The sequence below is a fragment of the Mchenga conophoros genome, linkage group LG12, assembly GCF_057382185.1.
Source record: "Mchenga conophoros isolate Kocher_MC1m ecotype Shallow Benthic linkage group LG12, M_conophoros_male_GT1.1, whole genome shotgun sequence".
NCBI lineage: Eukaryota > Metazoa > Chordata > Actinopteri > Cichliformes > Cichlidae > Mchenga > Mchenga conophoros.
The window spans coordinates 6,694,781-6,707,449 of NC_140537.1; the positions used below are offsets into that span (position 1 = coordinate 6,694,781).

Consider the following 12,669-nt stretch of genomic DNA (forward strand, 5'->3'; position numbering starts at 1 on the left):
TGAATTTGCTACCCTGTACATATACAAGACTGCTCACATCTGGGATTATTTACCATTTCCCTAGATGCAACGTAGTTTGCAGTATGTTCTATCTCCCCCTTGTGGGTATCCCTGGATGGAAACTACCCTTAATTATAAGATGTTCTTGAGCAAGATGGTTAAGTATTTTCGTTTACAACTGTTGTTTTTTAAAAAGCTGTAATTTCTTTGGAATAAATACACTCAGACAGAAAATTTCCCCCTAAAATACACTCAAATGTTTATTAGAAAGATTTAGACATTACAAGAGTGCATCTTTGTTTAATTTAGCACGACTTGTTTAAAAATGTGATGCAGTGTACAGTCAGCGTTCTAAGACACTGACGGTTAAATGAACACAATATAAAGTTTACAGAAGTAAACAGGTGTTTGTGACTTTCTCCATAGTTGTATAGCCATTAATAACATTAATTATTGACAGTGGGGGGGGGGGGGGAAACAATGATAAAGGAATATGACATGAACGAAACTGGAAAAAAATTGTGCACAGCTTCAAACAAGGCATTCCTGTGCATAAGTAGCCATATTGTTACATTTTTCCTGATTGAACAGTCATATGTGGCAAAGACTAGCTGCAAAATGGGAGTGCAAAACACCTGAGGTTTTCATGGTGACATATCAATTTACCCCTGTGGACAAAACAACAAAAATATTTTGCTTTCATCGAAAAGGAGTGAATATCTTTTCAGTATTGGCAGCATGAAGGATAATCAATCCCTCAAATGCAGAAGAACAGAGCAGAACAAAGAAGTCAGAGTCTGGCCACCCCTTCATTTCTTGGCTTGCTTGGTGACCATGCTGCGGGGGGGAGTCACAGGACGGCTGCCGTTGGGCTTCTTCTTCTCAGCTGGTTTCAAAATCTATACCAGGTTGAAAACATTTAATGAATAGCTGTACACCGTCTGTACAAATAGCTTAGATTAGATCACTGCCACGAAAACGCAATGCTTAAAATAAACAAAAGGTACTGTACCTGAAAAGAGCACATGAGAGTCTCATCCACGCTCATCATGGCACCAGCGTTGTCAAACTCCCCACAATAGTTAGGCGCTGAAAACAAAGTGACGAGCTGCCTCTTTGCGAAAAATTCATAGCCGTCCTCGACAACCTGCCAGTGAGAAAATACAAATTGGAATGATATGTTTACACATTTTCAAAATACATAAACTAGGAGTAGCCTCAACTAAATCATGCAAGTAGACATGAAGGTGGTCAGATCTAAAGCGCAGTCTAGCAGTCTAACCTAATGGGTTATGGTTCACAGGATCTTTAACTCAATATAAAAACTCAAAACATATTGTCAGGTTTGTAAGTGGAGTCTGAGTGGAGTTTAAAATCAAAACCAGCAGGGTGTAAGTGAAATGAAGACTTGAAGCTTTAACTCAAGCACTCCAACAAATAACAAAAAAGATTCCATTTATTGTTAAAGGCATCTATTATTAGGCCTTACTGGCCTACCACTCCAAAATAACCTTTATGTATCTAATTGGTTTGAGAGGAAACTAGATTTCTGCACCTCCTTAATAGTGGCACTTCTACAAATGCACATGCATGTTCCCTTAGATGGTTTTAAGCCCAGAAATTCTGCAGGAAAAGTTGTTATTCAACACTTTGGCAACACCTGCAGACACTGGAAGGCAACCCATCAAAGACAAACTGATCAAAAACTCTGGCAATAAAACATGTACCTGCAGAACCGGAGTTACCAGCAGTAACTACTTTATTCTGAGCTTGCCGTTACTCTCTTGACAATGTAGGCTGCTCACTTGTGGTAGATAACAATGCAATGAGTCGATGACTAGCCATACCGAATGTTGATAACAGCTTTTGGCCAAAGGCTAACGGTGCAGACTGATTCAATTTTATGTTTGTGGAGCAAATGAAGGGTGTGCTGCATCTGTCTGCGCTTGTCTGGTAGGAGAGGCTTATGACAAAGCACAGAGAGCTGCACAAAGTACCGCGAAACACCAGCCTATCAGTTTTGCAGCACACAGATAAATCTGATTAGACACTAGAGCTGGGCGATATATCGAGTTTTTAAAACATATCGATATATTTTTATACGAGATATAAGATGTGACAATATCCTTTATATCGATATAGTCTATGTTACGTTATAATTATAGTTGTGGAGCCGCAAGTTTGCCTCTCTTTCGTCCACTTTTGTCTCTACGCAACGTTACTCCGCCTCGCCTTCACTGAAGACAACTCCCCCTCCTCCCCCATCGCTTCACATGCAGGCAGCGACAAGACGGACACGGCAAATCTCCGTTAACGAGTTACTGCGCATCGCCCCATGCGTGGGGCTGGACAGCGTCAACGTGCTAACGAGCTAAACATGCTAACGAGCTAACAGCGCTAACCCTAAAATCCTTTCATTCTCTCAAAAGTTGATAGCGCGCCTTATGTATGAATTCTGGTTGTGCTTGATGGCCGCGAACTGATTTTATGTGGTACACGGCGCTCAGCAATCTGTCAAAAATGTTTGAGTACGACTTTGGTAAGCTACGGAGCTGCACCGCTTGATAGATTGTCGGCGCATTACGGCTACCGAGGAGCTTCGCGGAGTGATATGTACTGTGCATCAACGTAATATTACCGTATTGTGTGTGTATAAGGACCATAAATGGCACCTGTAAGAGACGTGGTTATGAAGCGGATTTCAAACTCCAGGCTATCAGTCACACAGTAAAACTTGGGAACAGAGCAGCTGTGAAATCTGTCTGTCTTTGTTATTACGCTCAGCGTCTTTTAGTTTACATTTTGACTGCACAATTGTGAGCTCTTTGTTTAGCACAAAAACAACCTTGTTTTCTTTTATTTATGGAGCATTATTATTTAATGAATGCTCATAATTTAATTTTGAGTAATTTTTCATGTACATCTGTGCTGTATGTTAATAAAAGTGCCTGTGTGACATCTGGGACACAGCTTTGACTAAGAACTCTCTTTTTGTTCTTACTTTATGGCTTAAAAAAAAAAATCGAGATATATATCTTATATCGCCATCCAGCTAAAAAATATCGAGATATGAATTTTGGGTCATATCGCCCAGCCCTACACTATACACTTCACAATTCATCTTGATACGTCTATCAGCAGCTACATCATCAAGTACATTAGTGGCAAAGGTTTACTGGTCACTATTAAAGTCTAGCCTGGCCTCTGGTCAGGAGTTTCAAGTAAAACTTGTGTATTTACGTTCACAATCACTTGTCTTAATTGCAGACTCAACATGCCTCAACAGTGTTTTTCCTTATTAGTTGTCATACTGACCAAACTCTATTTTTACATTAATAAGCTACACATTATATTCTACTACTACAAGCTACTGTCTATTCTGACAAACATCTTTTCCACAAAATTACACAAGACTGCATTGAAAGCTGAGCTCTCTTGTCTTTGCACTGGCATTAAGTGGCAGCATTAAAGTAATTTGTGACTATTCTAACATCAATTTCTCTCCATATTCTTTAAGTCTCTAGATATTTTTTTAAAAGTAAAGCTTTAGTTGAACACGTAACAACCTCTGGAAATGCGCAAATAATTTTACTTTGATGCAAACGCAAGCCAAAACGGTCAAAACCCACTGTCCACTACACACACCACGTGTGCTAGTATATCATGTCCTGTACCAAGTGTATCTTGCCTCTGGCCAGTACACGGCCACCTCCCACAGTGACGTTTCTATTTGTGATGACGGAGGTGATTACCTGATGGGCACGACAGATCAGGTCCAGGTCATGCTTGTGCAGGAACTTGGCTACCACCTCTGAGCCAAAGGTAAATGACACACCCCTGTCGTTCTCCCCCCAGCCCAACACATCCTTGTCTGGATCAGACCAAAGTAAATCGCACAGCAGACCCTGGTCAGGCACGTCAGTGGGACGCATGATGCGTCTGATCTGCTCCATGGACTGAAGGTCAGGGGACAGTCCTAAATGGAACAGTAAAGTAAAAGTACAAATAAACACACTGATACTGAGGTCAGCACCGATTGGAACTGGGTGAGCTCCATGTCAGGTAACAAACTGCAAAAACAGCGTTTCTCAAGGACAAATAATAAACGCTTATATCAAATGTACACTACTTCTAACATCATGCATACAACCAAAACACTTTAGAGTTGATAGTAGGGTTTTGTGCCAAAACATTCATTCTGCGCATTATAACCCACCGCCATGGCAGCAAAAGATCTTCTCATCAACAATGGCGGCAATTGGGAGGCAGTTAAAACAATCTGTGAAGGTCTTCCAGAGTTTGATGTTGTACCTTCTTTTACCTAACACAGTAAGACAAGAAATTATACTTCATTTTTTTCCATTATCTCATACCAACAACTTCCTCCAAACAGTTTAACCAGCAAAAGATAACGCAACAGAGAGTCTGACAGGTACCCTTAATGGACACAAGAGGCCCCAGGTTGGACATTTCTAGTCATTCAACAATACTCACACTCATCATAAAAACCATATATTCTGTTGATTGAAGCACACTCATGGTTTCCCCTCAGCAGGAAGAAGTTTTCTGGGTATTTGATTTTGTAGGCCAGTAGAAGACAGATGGTCTCCAGTGACTGCTTCCCCCTGTCCACGTAGTCCCCCAGAAACAGGTAGTTGCTCTCAGGAGGGAAGCCCCCATACTCAAACAGCCTTAGCAGGTCATAGTATTGCCCATGGATGTCACCTGCAGGGCAAATACCAAGCTGAATTATACACATTGCTATTGAGTCATACACCACTTATCATACGTCAGTACATACTATCAGTCAATTGCTGAGTCAATCTTTCTGGTAAGTAAGTGCATAGCTTTTCTTACCACAAATCTTGAGGGGGGCCTCCAGCTCCAGGAGAATGGGTTGACTGAGGAAGATCTCCCTGGACTTGAGGCATAATCCACGAATCTCGTTCTCCTGCAGCTGAACATTCTTGCCAGGTTTTGCTCCTCTGACTGGAATAAGAAGACAAAAATCAGTAAGAATAACACCTAAACACTATTCCAGCTAACCCGGGCATGGCATCTCTGCCCGGACGCCAATTGGGACAAACGGTGAGTGTAGAAGCCATATGCCGTGACGGAATTCGCGGTGTTTGTGTATGAGAACACAGTGTACGTGACATGTCGTTTCACACCCTTCAGACACACCAATATTCTGAGTCAAGAGACGCATTACATAAAGGTGGTAGCCGACATTAATTAAAATATTACGTTATCTTGCAAATATTTCTGATTATTGTTACTAGTTATTGCAGCAAGATGAACACGAGCTAAAGCTAGCTATCGACTATTAGCATTTACCATAACATTTAAATAATAAAACAAGTGTTTCGTGGAAATTTTTGTATTTACTTACCTTCTAAAAGCCGCTGGATGATACTATCTATGTTGAGCTTGTCAACATCAGCCATTGCAAGCGTCGGTGTTACGAAAAAATCGCTCCAGTCAAATCTAGGTCTTCGCGTTGACACACTTGTGAAAGCTAGCCCGCTAGCTATCCTAGCATTAGCTTGCTTATGTTAGCTTCGTCTATTTTCCGGCTGAGGGTAGAAGATGTTGCCGCGACCCTGATACCGTTTAGCCACTAGCCGACACTTTTGACAGCCTAATACGCTACTTAAAGATCGCGATTTTAAAAATGCCAACATCAATTGTTTCGTTTTGTTAAAAAAAAAAGGGACGGGGACTATAAAAATAAGCGTCAAGCAACACAAACGGTTGCTAGCGACGGTGTCCCGTTTCTGTTTTTCCTTTGCCGCACCTTGTACTGCTAAGCCAGCGGCTTGTGCTGGTAGCTGCTACACTACTGCCCCCTACTGTGCTGGATGGGGACAGCTTCAGACCTTCTGAAGCCCTTTAATGTTTTTTCTTTGGATATTTGTTGATTTTTCACTCATTTTCAGTCCAGTCCTTGTACCTGACAATTTTCAGAGGGATATTTTTTTTTAATTTACGTGCTTTGTAAGCTACTTAACCCACAAAAGGGCCCTAACTCAATAAATGAATCAGTGTTGTTTCTACACATAACACGTTGAGCCACTTTGGTATAGCCACCTGACACAATACCTGAACGTCATGTCGTTTGGAGAACATGAAAATTATACCAAACACACTGCCAACACAGTACAAAGTATATCTGGATAGAAAAACACACACTATGGTTTGGCCTCCTCAGTCGCCAAGTCCTCAACATTATCGAAGCAGTGTGGGATCATCTCGACAGAAACCAGAATAACAGGCAGCCAACATCCAAAGAAGAGTTTTGATTGTCCTTCAAAAAGCCTGCAGAACTATTCCTGAAGACTGCTTAAAGAAATGCTAAGAAAACATCCCTAAAAAAGTTCAGCCTGTTGTGAAGAATAAAAGTATTGATATCAAATATTGACTTTGAAGTTCATTAGAAATTTCAAAACTTTTGGCTTATATAGTGTATTTCCATGTATGTTTGATCTCGTTTCAATAAATTACTCCACTTATTTTCCATTTCCCTAGTAAAGTATAATGAAATTAGGTTTTTTTCACCATACCGGATATTAATTATACGCAGTTCCTGTTCTGTGTTATCTGATTAGGAAATAATTCAGTATGATGAACACTTTTGCTTCAATTTGAATATCAGTTAACCAATAAAACCCTTAGAGATGCACCAATTTCTAGACAATCAAGAAATTGATTTACATGTAAAATAAAGAGATACATAAGTACAGTAAATGATACTGGGGTATACAGTAAGTGTAATTACAGATTAGCTTTACCATTAACAGAAGCTGAGCTATGGTGGAGTAGCCACATAGAGCCTTTAAAGGACACACTGTCTACCTAGCAATCCTTTCCCTTATATTCATACACTTAAAGTACTCTTTAAGGCAAAATTGAACAAATGGGACTTGGAGCTTCTGGGTTCCAGTGTTCTTCTACTGATCAACAGTGAGCACTGAAATAAAATCACTATATACAGATAATTAAATATCACTACTTATGGAAGATGAAATACACTGAGATTCGCTTCTTCAATGCATCTCTGTGAGGTTGAATCTTTCTTTATTGATTTGTCAAAAACATCCGAGGTCAAACTCTTAATTTCACCTTTGAAGAGATTACTCATATATATTCAAATAATATACATACATATACATGTTATAATCATGAATGAATGAATGAACACATTGATCCATGTGCATATTCAAAAACTGAAGCTGAAGTTATTTACGTTTTGCTTTCTGTTTTTGCTGTCATATGTGATCATATCTCAGCACAAATACGACCCAGTGAGGGAGGATGTGATTATTCCTGGTCTTTCTCTTCACCGTGTGTGATGACATGGACGAGGTTATTGTAGTCCAGGTTCCCTGCTACATCTGGAGGGAATGCCTGAAACATCTGCTCCATCTTTGGGTACGAAGTAAAAAAGAAAGGTTACAGAGCGTATCTGCATTTATAAAAACTCAAGGCTCAACTATCTGTTACATCGTCAGAGGTGGAGCACTAACCTCTTCAGCAGAGAATCTGTCAGCCTGGGTCGTCAGCATCTCTGTCACACTGTGGAGACGAGCAGCAATGATGAGCAAACGAGACGCAAATGTCACGAGTCGCTTAAGAACCAGACTATTACTCACAACTCTTTCTTTAGTGTTCCTTTTCCCTCAGGGTCAAAGACTTTAAAAGCATTAAGGATAGTCTCCTCTGGGTCAGCACCTGTAGATGAAAAGTGGCAGTTCTGCATTGAAGAAAAATGATTTCATTTTTTGAACGTCATATAACGGCATCTTCGTTTACCTTTTAGTTTCTCTCCAAACATGGTGAGAAAGACAGTGAAATTAATGGGCCCTGGTGCCTCCTTCAGCATGTCATCAATCTCTTCTTGTTTGACATTTAAACGGCCTGAAAAACATGGAATATATGGTGAAACAGAGGTTGCAATTAATGCTCATTTTTTTAAACTGATATATTATTTATTGAAAATAGTCCAATAAAGAGATTAAAACAAATCCACAAAAGCTCAACGGAACTATTAGATGGGTTGACCATGCCATCCAGCCCAAAATGACCAAAGAAGGAATTGGAAGGGGATGCAGTTGCTGGAAATTTGGAATAACAACAGTTTTCCAGCTTTGTATTAAAAAAAAATCTATTGAGATTTTTTTCAAGGCACATTCAACACTTGGTCCTTTAAATATATTCTAAAACCACTGGAACATTTAAACAAATGTAGAACATGAAGTCAGCAAGCTTGATGGATAGTACTCAATATAATACACAACATTTTCCAAAAATATTAAACAAAATTGAATCCCAGGTCGATAAAGACTAGAACAGATTTGTTGCAGTAAGTCAAGGTTCTTCTTATACAAAATAAAACCTAAATGAACAATAATAAAGAAAAATGAGGTATGGCTTTTGATAAAACTCTTTTGAATGACTCTATTTAATCAAAGTATTGGAATAGAAATGGAAAATGGAATAAATCACACAACAAACGTCGAGAATAACTAGCTCAGGAAATAGCTATCATTATATCCAGAGGACATAATATTGTTTATTGCAAAATGACTCAGTTGCAGGTTTAATACATTTAGTAGAAACAGTTGGAGATATTTCCAGGTATGCAGTAAATATGTTGACAGTAAACCCTAGGAAGGAAAACATATGTATTAAAATAAAAAAAACTTGGAAAGGTTTTGAGATTCTTTGAAATATGTGGAAGACCGGGAGTTTGTTGTGAACCATGAGTTATTTGAAAAGATACAAATATTCTTTTTAATGTAAATTTGATCATGTTTGTTTGCTGTGCTTTTCTTGTTTAGTTTGTGTTGTAATATGTTTAATAGGTTTGCTTGTTTATGTATAATATTAATAAGTCTTAGGTTGGGGGAAAAAGTCAGCTAATGATTAAACTCATGACTACTACAGCTCAATTTATCACTTATCTGTTTGTTCAGACGGTATTTTAAAAATGGCAATTAAACATCCCAGAACTCAAGGTGAGTTCTATTTGCTGAGACAATGAAATTCTTACATGTGAGAAGCTGGAACCTGAGAATGCCTAAGGTTTCTTTTGTTTTTTGCTGGACTTGTGTAATGTATTCATGTGAAACCATCACAACAGGAACGTGACACACAGTGAGTTTACCTAAAGCTGCAAAGGTGTCCCTGAGGTCGTTCTTGTCAATGAAGCCATCTCTGTTTTGGTCCATGATAGTGAACGCCTGCGGGAGTATACAGAGTGAGCAGACATCGCAGTGAGTAAACTGCTCAAATTCAATGTGAAAGAAAGCCTTTGGCAGAGTACCGACTTCTTTGAACTCCTGGATCTGGGCCTGTTCGAACATGGAGAACACATTGGAGCTGGCTCCCTCCGCTCTCTTCTTTGCTTTCTTGGGTGCCTGTGGGGGGTTTAACGATGACACTCTTAATTAGATCCAATAACAATGACACACGATCATCACCTGGCTCTTCCGTACAGCCTTACTCATTATCGGTTTTACTGTCACACGTGGTAATGAGCCGACGATCAGCTCACTCTCACTAAGTGCGTGTGTCTTAGTGGGGGGGTATGCATCTATTGCACAAGAGGAAAGGTTTATACTGGGGGGCACACATTTCATTAGTGAGGATTACAAACACTGTCAGTTTGTTATGGAAATATTTATTCGAGCCTCCAGTTTTGGGAGCACACAGGGTAAGCCTAGGGAGGGTGTGGTCCACTGCCTGCACTCTCATAGTCCCAGGATCACATGAGGGATTATTCTATAGGGTGTATGTGATGACAGGAGAGTACACTGAGCCCTGTTTGATCAGAAATCCCTCAGAGGCAAGGATTATGTTGAGCTATTTACATGACTGCCAAGGAACTGTGAAAAACACCGTAAGGGGGATGCAGCGCAGTGACATCATGTTGCTCGGATTCAGGGTCCTCTCGACAGCTGCTGTCTAACCCTTGTTGTGGATTAGCTCTTGTATATCTCATGGAAGGGACCTCTGGCACTCAGATACATTTATTTAATTATTTATTTTGTTTTAAGAGGATTCATGTACTCGTGGGCAATGAGGCAGAGTTTGCTATTTCTTGCTGTTGCCCAATGCACATCACTGTTGGACCAGCGGAAACTTTATTGGGCCAAATATTACGCGAATAACCACTGACCTCTTCATAGCCTGCACCTGTTGCTCGTGTTTCTCTGCTGTCTGCTCCGCACTCCCTTTGTTTTGCTCTTTCCAACCCGGTTGGCTGCTCTTCTAAGTCTCTTTTCTGTTTTTTTGCTGCCTTTCTCTCACCTCTCTCCTCTTCATCCCTCCCATTTCCTCTCCTTAAATGTTGTGTGTGTTTTAAATGTCATTGCTCCATTTTATTGCAAACACGGAGGAAAAAGTTGCAAGTAAAAATTTTTTTTTTAAGGTCAAGACTTTCCTTACCGCCTCCTCCTTCTCCTCTCCGAGACAGTTAATTTGTTGTCATTTTGATGAAAATGTCTTCAAGTCGAGTATACAAATATCTCATCAATAGGACAACGGGAGCATTGTCCGATTGATTATTTAAAGGAAAAAAAGGCCTCACAACATATTGACATGGAGTACATTGGTGCGTTATCTGTTGTTTGAAAAGAGCAGACTTTGACGGACTGTTATACAGATATCTACAGTAAACACATTAATCACACAGCAGAAACAGACTGTCTCCTCACAGTCTGGTGCTTATTTTAAACAATGTTAAAGACAATAACAATGAGATCTGTATCCACTCACCATGTTTCAGTGTTAGCTGGATTTGGACCAAGCAGTATCCTCGCTGCTTTATGATGGAGCAGCCCCCAAAACAAGGGGCTGATATACTCACCCCTCTCCCATCTATAATGGCGCACACTTATGGGCTATAAATACTCCATGCCTTGTTTAGGCAGAGACACAGGTAAAGAGGTCTATTCTCTCACTGCCACCATTGTCTGAGTTCATGAGATTTAGGGATAATAGCCAAACACACATACCCCATTACTGAGCCCCCAGAATAACAACAGGACATAGCTCTGGCTCGGGAAGGACAGTTGTGTTTGTGACTGACAGTTGCACTTGATGGGATCCATCATCCAGCTGTCCTGTTACTGCTCCACAGAGACTGAGGGACAACCTCTGACTGGAGCCATTTCTTGGTAGCACAATAAACAGAACTGTTAGCTGAAGCTTTCTGAGCCCCAATAAGAGTTGATCATAAACAGTATGTCATGCTGTGGAAAATAGGCAACCTTGTTTATATCATGTGTTTTTTCAAAGCAGTGTTCAGTTTCTGTCCTGCGGCAGTGCTGGACATCCAGCAGTGAGACTGAGCTTCATTAGATAATTAACAAGGTAGTTGACACACTTAACACACCATACTGCAAAACACAGCGGTGTAAAGGTGAAGTTTCAGCGCTAACTGACAGCAGCTTAAGCGGATTTTATGTTGGCAGTTTGCTTCTGAGATACACCGGTGCTCTGGATCACGTCAGACTCGGGCCTTTGAGTATGTCTGCAAACTCCTCAAGTTCATACTGAGCTTGGAAAACTGCTTCCTGGTGCTCTGGTCCCACAACTTAGAACTCACCACAACACCACCTCTTTGGTATTTCTGAATTCATAATGAAAAATCATTTAGCTTCCATCTTTACCCATTTGATTTGATTTGACTCTGACGCTGAGCTCTTCCATCCCTAATCAATCACATTTGTATATTCTGCTCTTTTTTTAATCCCCTTTTATTGTTCATTACGTATCTTTTATTTTTCATATTTGATGAAAACTATCTATTATTTATATTACTAGCTTTGCTGTGAAAATAGAGACAAATGTGTCACCTTTTACTAATTTACAAAGACTCCTCTTTTATTTCTTTGACCAGTCATTTACCCAGTTTGTCCAGTAGATAGTGCTAGCAACCCACAACATTCAGCATCCAGGCTGAACTAGTATAGAAGGCATTTTGGACCAGTTTCTGGAGCATTTAAGAGCTTTCTTAGGGTGTCTCCATACATTTTATAGTAAAATTGTCCCCAGATAAAATCTACAATAACCAATCATGGATGGAAGTGACAGCATCTGACTGCTCACTGTGTGTTTATTTATGGCACACTTGTTTGTATCCAGCTAAACAGCTGGACAGTGTTTTTCCTGGTTTTCCTGACTTTTGTTAAAATGTCTAATGTCACAAACAGGAATTATTATTTATTTATTAATAAGTTATTGTAATTGTGGCTCAAATGGCACAGTGCTGTCCTCTTCCTACTTTTTGCACCATTCTGAACCTGTAATAAATTCAGAGCAGACACCCACGACGTCTGTGAGGGTTTAGCGATTTTGGCCTTAGGCGAGTGATGGGACTGGGACATTGCATCATTTTCAGCAACACTGAATCTGTTTACTTTTGTTGTCTCACGCAATTTCAAAACCTTTAGTGTTCTGGTGTTTCAAAAGTTTTATCTGCAATCAAAGTGCCTCAAATAGGGTATTTAACTATGTTGATATAATTTCTATTCATGGACATTTTAGGATAATATCACATTTTCCAATGAATAAATCATCAAACCTTTGTGTGGTTGCTAATCACCTAACTGAGGTAAATTGCACATTTAATATAGTGCAGATGCATTGTGTGAACTCATATAC

At 39.8% G+C, this 12,669-nt stretch overlaps 2 protein-coding genes across 2 annotated transcripts; both read right to left on the reverse strand.

Annotated features, from left to right (window-relative positions):
* Positions 1–234: 234 nt before the first annotated feature.
* On the reverse strand, positions 235–5,819 carry LOC146562025 (serine/threonine-protein phosphatase PP1-gamma catalytic subunit A). The gene is made up of 7 exons (XM_085293512.1): positions 5,393–5,819; positions 4,858–4,989; positions 4,495–4,725; positions 4,217–4,321; positions 3,753–3,976; positions 1,013–1,147; positions 235–899 (listed from the first exon to the last, which is right to left on the reverse strand). Exons 1-7 carry the CDS (start codon positions 5,445–5,447, stop codon positions 810–812), a joined length of 972 nt encoding a protein of 323 aa, XP_085149638.1. The 5' UTR covers positions 5,448–5,819; the 3' UTR covers positions 235–809.
* Positions 5,820–7,066: 1,247 nt separating this feature from the next.
* On the reverse strand, positions 7,067–10,871 carry myl2b (myosin, light chain 2b, regulatory, cardiac, slow). The gene is made up of 7 exons (XM_085293081.1): positions 10,780–10,871; positions 9,330–9,419; positions 9,167–9,242; positions 7,813–7,917; positions 7,653–7,731; positions 7,527–7,575; positions 7,067–7,425 (listed from the first exon to the last, which is right to left on the reverse strand). The coding sequence occupies exons 1-7, from the start codon at positions 10,780–10,782 to the stop codon at positions 7,321–7,323; spliced, it is 507 nt and encodes a 168-aa protein (XP_085149207.1). The 5' UTR covers positions 10,783–10,871; the 3' UTR covers positions 7,067–7,320.
* Positions 10,872–12,669: the final 1,798 nt, after the last annotated feature.

Bases quoted from the DNA above. Each gene is read 5' to 3' on its own strand.
- LOC146562025 (XM_085293512.1), bottom strand. From the start codon at position 5,447: ATGGCTGATGTTGACAAGCTCAACATAGATAGTATCATCCAGCGGCTT. The intron at 4,726-4,857 runs GTAAGAAAAGCT...TTTGCCCTGCAG, and splicing joins GGCCCCCCTCAAGATTTGTG to GTGACATCCATGGGCAATAC. The intron at 4,322-4,494 runs GTGAGTATTGTT...TTACTGTGTTAG, and splicing joins ATATGGTTTTTATGATGAGT to GTAAAAGAAGGTACAACATC.
- myl2b (XM_085293081.1), bottom strand. The intron at 7,918-9,166 runs GTAAACTCACTG...CATGTTTTTCAG, and splicing joins GGACACCTTTGCAGCTTTAG to GCCGTTTAAATGTCAAACAA. The intron at 7,576-7,652 runs GTGAGTAATAGT...TCGTCTCCACAG, and splicing joins GGAACACTAAAGAAAGAGTT to TGTGACAGAGATGCTGACGA.